Genomic DNA, 16,635 nt, shown 5'->3' on the forward strand with positions numbered 1-16,635 from the left:
AGAAAATGTCCAGCAAGACGAATTTGACCGTTGCAATTTCAGAAACAGTACAGAAACTTTCCAACGGTCATATTCTTGTGTCTAACGTATATATCAGTGTTGGAGCCTATAAATACAACATATTGAAGATCAAACAATAGCTTTTGATGTGGATTCAAAGCATGGGCAGTTAGCATGAAGATATCAGCTAGTTGAGAGCACAAGCCCTTGTGTGAGGATACATTTGAGATATACACTGTAAATGATAAATTCCTCACACACAATCACTCACACATATACAAGAGAGTTGAACTTCAAAGATTAGTTGAGTGAGTCTTGCACAAAGACAATAAACTTGTGTATGTAGCTTTGCATATGAGACATTAAACAATATGCTGATTGTGAGGTGCTTCCTACAATCTTGAGTGCTAGGAGTTCTAGTTGGGTGCTGCCCTTCCGGAATGGGTTTGTACAAGTAGTTGTATAAATCAAAGTCTTCTAGTGGATTCTTCCCAAGGGGAAGAAGGGGTGACGTAGGAGTGTTTGAAATCTCCGAACATCCATAAACAAATTCGTGTCTATTTGTTTATTGCATTTACTCATCATTTTCATAGTTTTAAAGAAGCATTGTTGAAGCATTTTATGTGTTCTTCAAATACCAAAATGTTGCATATCAAGTGTTTGATAAAATACTTCAACTGAATATTTTTACTCATTCAACTTGCATATATTTTAAATGGTTAACAAAATATTTAATCGGTTTCTACGAAGGATTATTTCGAGTATCTTCCGCTTGGTTTTTAACCAAACTCGATTTAATTCATCGGTGTTCAATATTTCAAGAACTGAGCTATTGTAGCTCAACGATTACCCCCCTAATCGATCCCAACACCATGCGATCATGGACTCTTCCCTATCATGAGCCACGTGGCTAGGACCCTACCAGACCCTAGAACATGACCCTGGCTGAGCCCCAACCAGCCCTGACCGTGCCCCAAAGCACCACACACACCAGCCGCCCCCATGAAGTTGCATGCGATCAAGTCCCTCCTAAAAACCTTAGGTGCTTTGTTCCTTTGCCATGCTTGATTCAGCCCTCGAATCCACCTTAAATCATTCGTATTCTACCCAATCAACCCAAGTTGGCAGCCTACCCCTTAGAATCCATAACGTTAAATAAACAAGCGTAAAATCGTTAAATTTTGAAAGTAATCGTTTCATCATAAAAATAATCGAGCGTCGATATTTTTCATGCAACAATAAACAAAATATGCATATTATGGTTTGAATGATACGTAACAAAGGTTTAGTAATGTGCCTTTGCGTTTAAAACACTCGAATATTCAATCGTTGGCGAGGGACGCGAAGAAGAACGAACGGCGATAAATAATCCTTGTTTTTTCCCTCTCCTCCAATTTTCGAAATTTTGTGGGTGAAGTGTGTGTAAGAATCAGCTGATATGATGTTTAGAAGCCTAGGTTTCTATTTTATAGTTTTTAATTTGCATGATAATGGGCTTGAGTTTTGGGCTTTGATTATTAAGAGCAATTGTGCCTATTTAATTTAGTTAAATTGGGCTCAATAACCCTTATTAATTGTAAAATAAAAGTTTATAAGTTTCCAAAAATAGTGCCTTTTGATATTTTAAAAGTACATTTTTTGCCCAAAACCGGCTTCTCGAATAAAATCGAGTTCGTCTAGTAAAATAATTTGAATTCTGACATTTTTAGAAAAATTTAATCATTTTTAATCATATTAAGAAGTCTTGAAAATATTTATTTTATCTCTGTCGTCCCCAGTTTCTTTTCCTCAACCTATTATCGAATATTCAGATAAAATCTACAATTTCATGAAATCATGTCATATAATCATTTAATCATGCAATCATTCCTTTAATCGTATAATATGCATCAAGTAATCATTTAAAATCATTTAAATAAAACAATTAAGCCATTTAAATAATTTGCATGCATGTGGTTTACGTAGGTTGGTTTTTCGAGCGTTACATTATCTGCTACTTGATCTTGCAAATCACCAGCCCCAAAATTGTTATGACTCTTCTTACTCAACTTGTTCTTCGGTTTTATCTGGGAAGGTAGAGTAAGAGGTGAGTATTTTGGGAATACTCAGCAAGTGGGGGTCAAATCGGACACAATATAACAACATGCATTAAATTTTGAAACACAATTCATACATAACCAGACTCATATAACATGCATAACATAGACCAGACACTGAGATTCATCTACTTTCTATGGTTTACTGATATCAGTCCCTAATTTTTACTCCTATAAGGGGGCGAGGCCATATAACGATTACAATCCCATCGTGTAAGGATCATAAACATATCATATTTGGATTTCCGTCCATATACAGTCGAATCCTCACAGTGGCCAAAATCATATGACAATCAACACAAGAAAGAAGTAGAAGGAGAATTTGTACTCGACCGAATTTTCGAAAACGAACATATGCATAATCCGAAAATTTAACTTTAAAACAAGCCCATTTACTTTGGTTTTTGAATGCTAAAAACGTGGTGCACGGTTTCATGGATTGGATTGCTTCTTGCTCCTTGTTCGGGCAGCACTTCGGCTCACGATCTAGGATAACTTTTGACGATTTTTGAGAAAAGTTTCAGCTCGGATAGGCTGCTGGAAATTTCGAAACTTTCAGCTAGGGATCTCGAATTTAGGGTGTGAAGAATGCTAGGAGTGATGAGGTATTTATAAGTGAGGGAAAGGGAGCTAAATTTGGTCCCCAAATCATGCCAAATCTTACAAATTTGACTCCAACCATACCCTTCCATGGATGATGATTTAGCTACCTAAATTGTGGGATTTAATCATTGATTCCTACCCCATAAATTGGTTTGAAAATATGGTGCAAGTGAGGGGAAGATTTTCTTCCATTCTTCTATCTCAAGTTGAATATCATTCAATATTCAAGCACACCATATTTAGGCAAAATTATAGTGGAATTCGAATTTTTGCAATATCATGCCTTAATTCCTTGTATAGTATCTCCCAATCTGCACTTATTTCCTACCAAACTCGAAAATGTGCTTGCCTTAATGTAGATATTATTAACTTGATATTAAGGATTTTCATTATATAAAAATTTCCAATACATAAAGATTTACAATATATTTTCCATGTAACACAAGAATCCAAGATCCTAATTTCCTTGCAAATATAAATATTACAAGGTTTGAAAAAAAAAAGAAAAAAAAAATGGTCCTCACATCCATTGCTTGAAGGACGAGGCACGAAAGAAAGCAAGAGATGAAGCAAAGGTTCCACCATCTAATTACAAAAGGAAGACAACCCATAGGGACAAGACACAGATTAATGAACGTAGCACCCCTTCTCGGGAAGTAAAAGTCCTTACATCTAATCCTAGCCATGGCTCCCACACAATGAATAGGGAAGATAAGTCTTAGGCAATCCTGCCCACTCAATGCATCTCATTTACTACGACCATCTTGGCCGAGTCACTGCCTACGGGAATGAAAATACCAACCTCCCAGAATATGAACTAAAGGTGATCCACAAGATCGCCTCGACATATTTTATGCGAAAGTAAATTTGCATGACATAAGCTTACTTTAAGATTTTTCGAACCACCTCTGTCAAGACACACACTTGTCTGGTTCAACAAACTACCTCCCTAAACCATTGGAAGTTTGGAACAGTTAACTCAACATTTTCTCTATCAGTTCTCGATCAACAAGAAATATCCAAAGACATTGGCATACTTGTTTACAATAATTCAGAAGGAGAGAGAAAGCCCGCGAAAGTATGCGCAACGATTTTCGCAAGTTGTCCATGAGGTTCTTCATGTTAAACATGACTTGCTAGTTGGGATAATGCGGCAAAACCTTTGCCACAAAAATTTAAGGATTCGAAAGTCGGGAAGTCCTCAAGAACATTGGAAAAATTATTAGAAAAGACCGAAAATATATAAGCGTAGAAGAATATATTGAGACACAATACTTGGGGTAGAGAAGAAAGGTGGAAGAGAAATCCTCAAGTATAAAGAAATAAGAGCAAACGACTCAAAGTCACATCAACCTGAAAAAATTCTACGCTCAAGAGTGTCAACTCTTTGAATACTTTATTAACATCATTCTCCTTGTTTTGCATATTGGAAACACTTAGGTTGTAATCTCAAATATTTTGAAGTTTAATAAATTTATTATCAACAAATTTATTTTCTCATATGGCATAATGCATCTCCATTCAAAGAATGTTTAGCTAAAATGTCATAGACCCATTTGGTTGGTCAAAAAAAATATCCAAGCATAAGATGCACGACCAACCTTGCACGAAAGCTAAATCGCTGAATATGCAAGAGGTCCTAACGATAAAATTAAGTCCTGGAATACCTCACCATCCAAAAAGTGAGTTCAGGATTACCCTTTTAAACAAAATCTTGGAAACCTGTTCCACCCCCAAGTGCCACACGTTAAGCATCACATTATGGCTCATGAACCAATTATGAGCAACAATCACGATAAGAATGCACATCCACAATAAACAATACTGTAGGTCATAGCAAGAAGTAACATGGACTATAAAAGAGATGACAAATTATAAGGTCAATTTGATTATTTAGCCTACTTCACCTACAAAAGTCCAAGCGTATTAAGCACTCTTAAAAAGCTTATAGATAGAAGAGCACTCTCACTAAAGCTCAAGCTAGTTTACGCGACTAATTGGATCAGTTTACAAGTAATTCGGATCTTTTTACCCGATCTATATAATTCAAGCAATTGATTTTTTGGCTACATTAGATTACATTTTAATTGTATCACTATATTTTCAAATTTTTAAAACCATCTAAATTCACAAAAAAAAAAAAAAAAAAAAAAAAACTCATCTCTATCATTTGATACCAAACATTAACAATTTTGGTACAAAATGCATAGAAAAATAAGGATAAGTTTTTTTTCTAAATCGTTACTCACTCTTGAATGTGTCATTTCTTTATATTCATCGGACTCTAAAAATTCCTAAATTTTGAGGAGGTAAATGCGAGCTTTAGTTTATTTCCATTATATGGAATTTTAATTTAAAAGTTAGAATTTGATAATACCCACAAATGATTGAATCATAAAATCAAAAATAATTTGAGATATTTTGAAATATAAGCTTATGTCCAAGGAAAACCCAAATCTTACCTTGGGCAAATGGAATCATATTCATGTATGTGGCTGTCGACAGGTGGTAACGCAAATAAATCCCTACACACACACACTGTCTATATATATACTACACGGTCCACACAACAAGCGTTTTCAATTCCAGAACCCACGTTTAGATTTACGCACGATGACATATATAGAATTGGTGAGAGAAAGGGGAGAAACGTACAGAGGAGGCAAGTACTGTGTATGTGTAGCAAAGGAAAGAGTGAGAAAAGGAGGCGTCTTTCTTTAAAGAAAAACCCTAGCTTTGTGCATGGTTGAATTCTGAGCCATTGGGAGTGATTCTGTCTTTTGATTCACCTGAGTGTGTGCTCAGATCCAGGGATCGTACGATTTGGTTAAAATTTTATCGGTTCTTGAGTGGAAGACGGATTTTGAGGAGAAACTGAGGTGGGCTTGTTTGAATTTTTTATTTTATTTTTCATTGTGGGAGGGTTCATTTTGTTAGAAGTTTGGAGCTTCCGACTCTGTGGTGGGGGTGATTTCTGAAGTTTAGATTATTGTAGTGTTTTTTTTTTCTTGTAGGTATTTGGAAAGAGCAGTTCTTGACTCTTGCATTTTGGCTGTGAAGGCAGAAGAAGATTTGTTCTGTTCTTTTGAGTTTTTACTGAAATATACGAGCACATCATGTTTCTTTTGATTGTTGGAATTTGATTTTCCCGCCTTTAAATTACATTGATTCTCGCATCTAGCGCGGTCTGAGATTTGGATATCGTTACTTTTGGGGAATTTGTTGGGTTTGTCAGAGAAAATGGTGTACCTTGTCTGAATATTGATAGAATAGGTGGTGTACAAGTTTCCCTTCTATTTAATCTTCCGGGGTCACTGGTGGATATTTGCGCTGGAGTGGTTGGGGGTACCGGGAGGCGTCACCATGTCGTCCTTGAGTCGAGAACTGGTTTTCTTAATACTGCAGTTCTTGGATGAAGAGAAGTTCAAGAAGACAGTGCACAAGTAAGTTATTTTGTTGGTTTATACCTTAGATGTATACATTTAATGCACGGAAGAAGCTGTCACTTTTGCATTTGCCTGTAATGCAATGAGTTCATAGGAAACAACTCCGTGAAATGGAAAGAATTCACTGGGAAACTTGCCTGAGATATCGGATGTCAATTTTTTTTATTTTTTTTCATTTTTCAGTACAATATCGCTGGAATTAAGATAGAGAACAGGCCTGCTCATATGGTTGTTTAATGTAATGCATCAGCGTCTTCTGATTTTTTATAGTTTCATATTCATATTCTTTTTTTACAGAAGAAACCCCTTATATTCATATACGCATACTTTTTATTTCCATGACATGAACCACTAATTATTGACCAGAAAAACATGTGAAATTGACTGTTTCTTGAAAATTATATTCCATTTTGGTTGAGAAGAGAATTAATTTTTGGAATTGTGCATTTACTCATCTTAGGTTGGAGCAAGAATCTGGTTTTTTCTTCAATATGAAGTATTTTGAGGACCAAGTTCAAGCAGGTGAATGGGAAGAAGTTGAGAAATATTTAAGTGGATTCACGAAAGTTGAGGATAATCGTTATTCAATGAAAATTTTCTTTGAAATTAGAAAGCAGAAGTATCTCGAAGCTCTTGATAGGTACATTTCATTCCAAACCATTTTGATATCTTTGTATATGTCTTGTTCATAATTTTTGTATTTAAATTAAATACGTCCAATAATTTGCAGACTAGACCGAGCAAAAGCTGTTGAGATTCTTGTGAGGGATCTAAAGGTCTTTGCATCATTCAACGAAGATCTTTTTAAAGAGATCACCCAGTTATTGACCCTTGACAATTTTAGGTAACTCTGGCTTGTTAACTCTACTGCTTTTTTCCATGTCTCTAGTAATACTTTTTATTGCTCCATTTATAATATTTTAGGCAGAATGAGCAGCTCTCCAAATATGGGGATACAAAATCTGCGAGAAATATCATGCTGGTTGAACTGAAAAAGCTTATAGAGGCTAACCCATTGTTTCGGGACAAACTTGCATTTCCTGCCTTTAAGGCTTCAAGATTAAGAACACTGATAAACCAAAGGTATGTACTGATATTCAAGTATGAATATCTGATTTTTCTGCTAAGAGGTTCTACTTGTGGTAAGAATGTCAAATATTTTGTTTTCTTGGATTTTCAGTTTAAACTGGCAGCATCAGCTTTGCAAGAATCCACGTCCAAATCCGGATATTAAAACACTCTTTACAGATCATACTTGTGCTTCAAGTAATGGCACACGTGGCCCCCCTCCTGCTAACAACCCTCTCACTGGACCAGTTCCTAAACCTGGTGTTTTTCCACCTCTTGGAGGCCATGGTGTAAGTTGAGTATGGTTTTTTTGCAAAATTATATCATACTCCTTGGCATCTCATATTTTCTTTCTTTCTTTCTTTTGCCAGCCTTTCCAGCCAGTTGTTTCTCCTTCCCCAAGTGCTATTGCGGGCTGGATGTCAAGTGCTAACCTGTCCATTCCTCACGCTGCTGTTGCAGGAGCTCCTCCTGGTCTTGTTCAAGCACCTAATTCTGGTTAGTTAGCTGCAATAAAAGGAATTGTCTCACATTTAATGATTTGATGATTTGTGTTCTATCCCTTGTTATTTTCAGCCGCATTTTTGAAACATCCGAGGGCTCCTCCAGGTGGTCCTGGAATGGATTATCTGACCGCTGACTCTGAGCATTTGATCAAACGCTTTCGGTCTGGGCAACCTGATGAGGTGTGGAAAATAGTTTAATCCATTAATAATGTTATATTGCATTTTCTGTTTCCCCATCATCGTAGCCTCCTAGTTTGGATACTCTTAAGACACTTCTGTAATTTCATTCTCTGTTTTTTGTACTATAGGTTTCCTTTTCTGGATCTTCTCATCCTTCGAACATATATTCACCGGATGACCTTCCCAAAACTGTTATACGGAACCTTAACCAAGGATCTAATGTCATGAGCATGGACTTCCATCCACAACAGCAGACTGTTCTTCTAGGTTGATCCTTCATTGCTCTTTTCGATATAGCTTTTGCGTCTTTGATGGAATCTATTTTCTTCTCATATTCACTTTGATGGATGCAATTTAGCACTGTGTGAGTGTCATTTACCGCTACGTCTCTCTGCAAGCATATAAACATAGAGTTAGTAATATGCAACTCGGAGTATTTTTTAATTTGTGCCAACTGCTATCTGCATTGTAGTTGGAACAAATGTTGGTGATATTAGCATATGGGAAGTTGGGTCCCGAGAAAGGCTAGCACTCAAAACTTTTAAGGTTTGGGACATATCATCTTGTTCAATGCCATTCCAAGTGAGTGTCCACAAAACATTTAATGCTTAGCTTTTTGGTTTTGAAACTCTTTCAGGTTCTCATTGTCGATCTAATTTAAAATTTAATGTGCTGTTGTTCAGACAACTTTGGTTAAAGATGCTACCATATCAGTAAATAGGTGTGTATGGGGCCCAGATGGATCTATACTAGGTAAAAAAGGCCATGGTGTTTCGAGACTCTGCTTAAAATTTCAACTTCTTGACTTTGTCTAGAAGTTACTGATTTTTTTTAAATATTTTACTTTTTAAGGTGTTGCTTTCTCCAAACACATTGTTCAGATATATACTTATAATCCAGCTGGAGAGTTGAGACAACACTTGGAAGTGAGGATTACCTAAAACCTCTCTCTCTTACAAACACAGTTTCAAGTAGTGATGACATTTTTCAAACTGTAGATTGATGCTCATATTGGTGGTGTTAATGATATTGCCTTTGCACATCCCAATAAGCAGCTGTGCATAGTTACATGTGGGGATGACAAGACGATAAAGGTATCAGCCATATGAAACTTGATAGAGTCTTACTCTTTGTTACTTGAAAGTTTATGAACTGTTGTGTTACAGGTGTGGGATGCTGTTGCTGGTCGCAGGCAATATACGTTTGAAGGCCATGAAGCTCCCGTATATTCTGTCTGTCCTCACTATAAAGAGAATATTCAGGTAGATTAGTAGTTTTTGTTATCTCTCTTATTTCAGGCTGAGGTCTTCTACTATTTGCTTAATGATCTTTATTTGGAATATGTGATTTGAATTCATGAAAGGAGGGCAATCTGAATCTATTCAATCTGCAGTTTATATTTTCTACTGCTATTGATGGGAAAATAAAGGCATGGCTTTATGATTCCTTGGGATCAAGAGTAGATTACGATGCCCCTGGACTTTGGTGCACAACAATGGCATACAGCGCTGATGGAACCAGGTGCATTAAAATCCTGTTTTGATATTTTTCGCGTACCGTCGTGACTGACAAATTTAGTTTTCCTACTTTGTGCATTTCTACAAAAAGAATATATTTGACTTCCTTTATCACCGCTGTTATTTCACTTTTTAACATGCCAGAAAATTTAATGATATGAAATCTAGAACTAGAATTGGCTGGGTTTCAGCATCATGCACCAAAGTATTGAAATAAGCATGTGAAGACATGAACCCATTATATGTGGAGTCATTTCATGATATTATCCAACTTCATAGTTAGACTTGTGCAAGTTGGGAATTCTTTGGAAATCACTGAAATTTTTTGAAGTTGATTGTCTACCAGCGGGGGTGACTGCGCTAAAAAAATAGATCACTTTTCAGCCATATATGCGAGTCAAAGAAACCCCTCCCTGTAAGCAGGACATACTCAATAGAAATGCACCAGTACTCAAAGTTGGTCTTCTCTTGGATTTGAAGATGAGAAGTTGTAACCTAGAAAGCAAATGCTCATCTGATCTTTTAGCAAGTACCATAAGACGATAGGGGAATACAAGACAAATAATCAACTTTCCCGTTCTGTTGCTGGTAAACGTGAGATAAACCAACTGTTAAGCTTGATACTGTTTCGAAGAAACAAAAGAAGTGGATATCGAGTTGATTAAGTTATTGAGTGGTCCAGTTGTGTCCAAAGGGATTGATCAAATGAGTACCATATTGACAGGAAGAAGTTGGGGAAGGAAGGTGCCTGAACCATCTACTGCTGTAGAAGTAATGATAGTCTACCCTAGAGTTTCAAATCAGATACTTGCGTTTGTCTACAGGACAACTGCTTAGCTGAAAGAAAATGAGTCATGATCTCCACTCACTGTTAGTAACTGGTCTTTCTATCACATGAGCTCAGCTGACCAGCTTACACTCGAGTATATGTAAAGAGTGTCTTATGTGCTCTTGATGACTTATTGGAAAACTGCACTGGAGTAGTATTTGTTGTGAAATGTACCAAAAATGTAACTTGTGAAACTGAGAATCTGACGATGGCATGCACGCATAAATTAGAAGAGATGAGTTATGATGACAGAATTTGATTCTCCTGTTGTAGTTGAATTATAAATTATAAACTGAAATCAATGTTGTTGGGGAGCAGCAATTTGTGCTTCTTAGTTAGGTTTTAATGTATGCTGATATTTTTATAGGGATGTTTTTGGGCATATGATTAGTCAGATTTAATAAAATATTTATAATTATTCCTTTCAGACTCTTCTCTTGTGGAACAAGCAAAGATGGTGAATCTCACCTTGTTGAGTGGAATGAGAGTGAAGGAGCTATCAAGAGGACATACTCTGGTTTTCGGAAGCGTTCTTTGGGTGTAGTGCAGTTTGACACAACAAGGAACCGTTTTTTAGCTGCTGGTGATGAATTTCAGATAAAATTTTGGGACATGGACAATACCAACACGCTTACTTATACAGATGGCGATGGTGGACTGCCTGTTAGTATTTTTATAAATTAACCTTGATCTTCATGCAGCATACAAAATGTTCTGCGAAAGGGGATAGTCCTGAAGTTGCTATGGATAACATTTTCCTTGCAGGCAAGCCCTAGGTTAAGATTTAACAGAGAAGGCTCATTGCTGGCAGTTACAACAAGTGACAATGGAATTAAGGTTTTGGCAAATGGTGATGGGCAACGCATGTTGAGAATGCTTGAAACCAGAGTGTTTGATGGGGCTCGTGGTTTTTCAGAAGCAGGGAATGTGAAAGTATTTTCTATTTTCTCATGTACCATCCTTCAAATGTTTCATACTTTTAGTTTTAAGTCCTCACATGCAACTTCTATTGCAGCCAGCAATTGCTGGTTCATTAGGTCCCATTCCTAATGTTTCTGCTTCAGTATCGCCCATCTTCGAACGTACTGATAGAACTCAACAATCAATGTCCCTTGGCAATATGGTGATGCTCTTATTTTCATTTCAGTGTACTGTCTATTGATGAGTGTGTAATCCAAATTGAAATTTCGTTACATCTTTGTACCGTTCACCGATTTGCTCATTCCATTTGAAAAAATCACAGGCCACTGTAGAATGTAGTAGGGTGGCTGACGTAAAACCACGGATTCTTGATACCGGTGACAAAGTTAAAAGCTGGAAGTTCCCAGACACAGCTGATTCATCTCAGCTCAAGACTTTGAAGCTTCCTGATCCACTGACAGCTAGCAAGGTATGTTATGTGGAAGATTTTTCGAACTTTGATGGAAGAAAGTATAAATTGAGGAAAAATCTTCATCATTATCTATGTTGAATTAATACTTTGCCTGTAATTGTTGTAAGAGTTGAGTTGCTTAATGCATGCTATATTCTTCATTCTTGAAACTATTTCGACTCATCTCTATATGTTATGCCTCCTTTTGTATTTTTTGTTTCCTTCCCCTTCATATTTAACCAGCTCCATGTCCTGCAGGTTGTGCGGTTGCTGTACACTAATTCTGGTCTAGCTGTGCTTGCGTTGGCTACCAATGCTGTTCATAAGTTGTGGAAGTGGCCCCGCAATGAACGGAACCCATCTGGAAAGGTTGAACTTGAGTATTCTATTCAACATGATTTAATTTGTATTATACAGTTCTTGTAACCCTTTGATCTTTCATGTTCAGTCTTCTGCCTCCAGTGTGCCACAACTGTGGCAGCCTACTAATGGGGCTCTCATGTCTAATGATACGAATGATGTCAAAACTACAGAAGACCCGGTTTCCTGTATTGCCTTGTCAAAAAATGATTCTTATGTAATGTCGGCTTCAGGGGGGAAAGTCTCCTTGTTCAACATGATGACCTTTAAGGTTTGTCAACATTTCAGCTCAAAACCTATTGAAATTTAATTTTCATTTTAGACATCTTTGCGTGTTCATTTAAGAGTGTTCAATTTTGCTCAGGTCATGACGACATTCATGCCACCGCCTCCTGCAGCAACTTATCTTGCATTTCATCCTCAGGACAACAACATAATTGCTATTGGGATGGAAGACTCTACCATACAGATATACAATGTCCGGGTTGACGAGGTAAGCTTTTTGGTTTCCCTATGATCAGAACCTTGGCTGTATATCAGTTTGATGAAGCTACGGTTTCATGGTCGCTGCATTGTTTGGTCATTGGTGGACTAGGGGAGCAAAAACATTCATGGTCTTGCGTTGTCAAAAGAAGAGAACAATGTTTGAGTTAATTCTCTCTTTAATAGCAGCATAAATGATGAATCGATATTAACACAAGTTAAGTTACCTTTAGTTCGTTTTAAATACATCATTTATTTGCTCTTGTTTCTAAACGAAAGGTTTGCAAGTTGTTGGTACCCCATGTCATTAATTTTTATGACCTTTATGAATTGGGTCACTCTGTTAGTTGATATGTTGGGCGCTCATTATGTTCACTTTACGCAATAGGTCAAAACCAAGCTGAAGGGTCACCAAAAACGAATTTCAGGGCTCGCATTTTCACAGAGTTTTAACATATTGGTATCATCTGGAGCTGATGCGCAGGCAAGTCTACTGTTATAGAGATATTTTTAACCTTTATGCACACTTTTTCACGTTGAAACAATTTGGAGTTATGATGCTTGATGATTATTTTTCATGGTAATTTTTTCTAAATAATATCAATGCAGTTGTGTGTCTGGAGCATGGATGGGTGGGAGAAGAAGAAATCACGGCCTGTACAGGCGCCTCCTGGGCATCCCTCTCCTCTTGTAGGAGATACGAGAGTTCAGTTCCATAATAATCAATCTCATCTTCTTGTTGTCCATGAAAGCCAAATTTCAATTTATGATGCTCAACTGGAATGTTCAAGATCGGTGAGTGTATCATCATATCGCTTTGAATTTGTTTCAAATTAGAAGTAGATCAAAGCTAATTCACTTGTTTATCTACTGTTGTACGTCATCAAACTTCTCCTCCTATGTGAGATTTCAGATATTTGGGTGGAAAGTAGTATTTTTGTCACTAGACTCACTCCATCACGTGGTATAGTTAGAGTTTACGACCGTGAATAGTCCTTCGCGTTAATGTAGTTTCTGCCTTCCAAAAAGATTATTTATTGATGTAGTGATACATTAATGTTAGTGGTACCCGAGGGACACACTTTCTGCTGCTATCTCCAGTGCCATATATTCGTGCGACGGCATGATGATTATTACTGGATTTTGTGATGGTGCTGTTGGACTCTTTGATGCTGACAGTTTAAGCCTTCGATGCCGGATAGCACCAACTGCTTACCTATCTTCATCAGTTTCCAGGTATGCAAGTATCCTAGAAACTTGTGAATTCTTGAGATAGACTAATTGAAATGTTTCTTTTTATCATCATAGTTGCCCCACTCCACCCCATTCACCACTGTCTTACAACGAAGACCGGCATGGGTTTACATATTGTTTTAGAAGTAACTTTTTCCAAAATCATGGGAGGTGGCCTAACAATAACTTCATATTTAATTGCACTTACATGTATGCTGTAAATCTGGGAATTAAGATCGACATGTATGTTTGTTGGCATGCTTTAAGTTACAAAGGTCCATGAATAAGTTCATAAATCTACTTAATAAAATATACAGGGGATTGCACACCAAGGGTTTGGACATGTGACATATTTGCTCTGATATTATGTTGGAAACCATTTCCCTAAAAAAGCTTGAGCTCCCTTGGGTCGAATTTGATGCTGAAGAAAGTTACCTATTGAAAATTTACCATCATCTTCAGTATTGCATGCTGCAACCTTTAGTTTATTTATTCCTCTTCTGTTGAATATTTACCCACTTCTCAATGTAATTTCATGGTCCTCTTCTCAATTGTTTGGGGAAAAACTTTTCTTGTGCAGCAACATTACCTTCCCAGTGGTTATAGCAGCTCATCCATCAGATCCAAATCAGTTTGCACTGGGCATGAGCGATGGTGCAGTTCATGTCATCGAGCCTTCAGATGCAGAGACTAAGTGGGGTGGATCGACCCCTCAAGATAACGGGGTCTTACCTTCTATTCCTTCTAGTTCTGCTTTAAATAGTCAGCCATCTGAAACCCCGTCTAGGTGACAATGTTGAAAAGGGGTCTCGAGTGATACAACCAGTCTTAGAACTTGGTTTTTTGGGCATTCTACTGTAAAGTTTCATCTCTTTTTCTTGTTTTCTTGCCTTTCGTCGTCTCTTTCTACAGAAAAAGAAAATCAGTAGAGGGTAGCTCAGCAAATTGTTTTATTCATGTTTCCATGCCTTTTATCTGGTTCATGCTCTACAGTTTTTAATTTTTACAAGTGCTTAACCATGCCATCTTTCTCCATGTGGTGTACAAAGCAAATTTTAAATGCCGCTACTTTATAAATAGAATACAGAAAGTACACCTCTCCCATGCGCAACCCTAAACGCTGCTCCTGTGTGAACCATAGCTTCCCCACGCATCTGTCCGGACGCAACCATATCCTCCTCTGCTCGAGAACTTTTCTCCACTTAAAGAACTATGTCTACTGATTCCATAAATTCTTTACTTATGGTGACGCCTCGGTTGGCAAAAGCTCCTAGACGTTGCTCCTATTCTATCTACTCTACGGCCCATAAACTCAATGGCAAATTTTTTATTTTTTTTGGCCGGCGGACACAATCTGGCAAAATTTTTGTTTGTGTCCGTGGTAAACTGAGATCTTTTTGGTGGAGTCTCCTTACTACCTGTCATCGACCCAAAGTATTCTACTCGGCTTGTTGAAAATTCAATTGTTCTTGCATGGCTCATCAATTCTAGGGAGTGTGGCTATATCTGGTTCAAAACCTCAAAGGATATAAACAAGGCACCGAATTTGCCACCCAATATTTTTCAAATCTTCAAGACGTCTAGCAGGAGTTGGATTTGTTCTTTGAATATGCAAATCCTTGTGCGAATGTTGTGTTAAGCTGCCACGTCACATTGAGAAGCAACACATGTTTGATTTTATGGCTGGTTTAAACATCAACTTGGATGATGTTCGTCGGTGTGTTTTCATACATGATCGTCGTTTAATAGCCTTGAGTTTTTGAATGATTCATAGGAACATCATCCACGGACGTGATCCTTATTTAATCGTGGGTTAAATCTCCTTATTTGATAAAAAGAAATTATTAATTTACTTGTGAATCGTGTCAATTGGCTTAAGCATAGTCATACTCCTTTTGCTCCAAAATCATATATGACATCTACACTGTTCGCTTTGATTCGCGGTGATATTCGGGGTCCATTTCCAATTATTACGTCTCAAGGTAAACTATGGTTCACAACGGTCATTGATGATCACACACTAGTTAGTAATTTTTTTACGGAGTTTCATAAGATGATCCAAATTGAATTTCACTCTCAGATATGCAATTTTCGTACCGATAATGTAAAGAATAGCTTAATGCATTTCTTCGTGACTATATATTTGACAATGAAATCTTGCATCAGAGCTCTTGTGTCGATAATCTACAACAAAATGAGGTGTCAGAGAGAAAAAACCGTCAAATCTTTTGGAGATCGCTCATGCTATCGTGTTCATTGGCCTTGTTCCTAAGTATCTTTGGAGGGATGCCATTTTATTATCCACTGGTCTCATAAACCGATTACCCACTCGACCTCTCTCAACTTTAAGACACACTTGTCTACTCTCACTAACCATTTCCCTCATATTTGTCACTCTTACAAACTTCCGCTTCAAACCTTTGGATGCACCGCATTTGTCCACAGTCATAATCCCAACCACTGTAAGCTTGATCGTCGGGCTGTCAAAACTGTCTTTGTTTGGTACTCTTATACTCAGAAGGGTTATCGGTGCTATTGTCCTCTGACCAAACACTTCTTTGTCTCTCCAGATGTTACTTTTTCGAACATAACCTTTATTTCTCTCCCACTATGCTTCAGGGGAACCTCTGGTGACGCTTGTTGGCAGGGATGAAAATGAGAGCAGGTCAGGGGCGGGTTCTCCATCCCAATCCCAGATTCAATTACCCATTAAGTCATAAAAAAATATATTCAATTTTACTTAAACAATATTGATATAAAAATCTAATTACATATTTAAATATTAATATTATTGAAATAATACACATATAATAACATCGATAATTCATGATTTAATAAACAGGAAACTAATAATAATAATAATTTACTATTATTATATTATTATTATCATTAAGACGAGTTCGAAGACGAGGATAACGTCTAGTAATCTTGTTTTGATATCA

The 16,635-nt window shown here is 37.1% G+C and overlaps 1 protein-coding gene across 2 annotated transcripts; it reads left to right on the plus strand.

Annotated features, from left to right (window-relative positions):
* The first annotated feature begins 5,226 nt into the window (after positions 1-5,226).
* On the plus strand, positions 5,227-14,716 carry LOC142525776 (protein TOPLESS-RELATED PROTEIN 2-like). 2 transcript variants are annotated; one of them, XM_075630069.1, is made up of 26 exons: positions 5,227-5,578; positions 5,714-6,142; positions 6,606-6,785; positions 6,876-6,989; positions 7,070-7,228; positions 7,326-7,503; positions 7,585-7,687; positions 7,790-7,899; positions 8,028-8,166; positions 8,372-8,481; positions 8,583-8,652; positions 8,752-8,825; positions 8,898-8,993; positions 9,066-9,161; positions 9,293-9,420; positions 10,674-10,908; positions 11,011-11,178; positions 11,261-11,368; positions 11,489-11,635; positions 11,876-11,986; positions 12,066-12,248; positions 12,342-12,470; positions 12,849-12,944; positions 13,070-13,255; positions 13,524-13,696; positions 14,274-14,716. In XM_075630069.1, exons 2-26 carry the CDS (start codon positions 6,063-6,065, stop codon positions 14,482-14,484), a joined length of 3,384 nt encoding a protein of 1,127 aa, XP_075486184.1. In that variant the 5' UTR covers positions 5,227-5,578; positions 5,714-6,062; the 3' UTR covers positions 14,485-14,716. The 2 variants fall into 2 exon arrangements, with proteins under 2 accessions (XP_075486184.1, XP_075486182.1); XM_075630067.1 differs by having other exon boundaries at positions 5,228-5,578; positions 7,585-7,711.
* The last annotated feature ends 1,919 nt before the right edge of the window (positions 14,717-16,635 follow it).

This window comes from Primulina tabacum, chromosome 15 (genome assembly GCF_025594145.1).
Source record: "Primulina tabacum isolate GXHZ01 chromosome 15, ASM2559414v2, whole genome shotgun sequence".
In the NCBI taxonomy this organism is placed as follows: Eukaryota; Viridiplantae; Streptophyta; class Magnoliopsida; order Lamiales; family Gesneriaceae; genus Primulina; species Primulina tabacum.

Coding starts and splice junctions, on each gene's coding strand:
- LOC142525776 (XM_075630067.1), top strand. CDS start 6,063: ATGTCGTCCTTGAGTCGAGAACTGGTTTTCTTAATACTGCAGTTCTTG. Junction 8,482..8,582: donor CTTGTTCAATGCCATTCCAA/GTGAGTGTCCAC, acceptor GCTGTTGTTCAG/ACAACTTTGGTTAAAGATGC. Junction 11,369..11,488: donor CAATGTCCCTTGGCAATATG/GTGATGCTCTTA, acceptor AAAAAATCACAG/GCCACTGTAGAATGTAGTAG.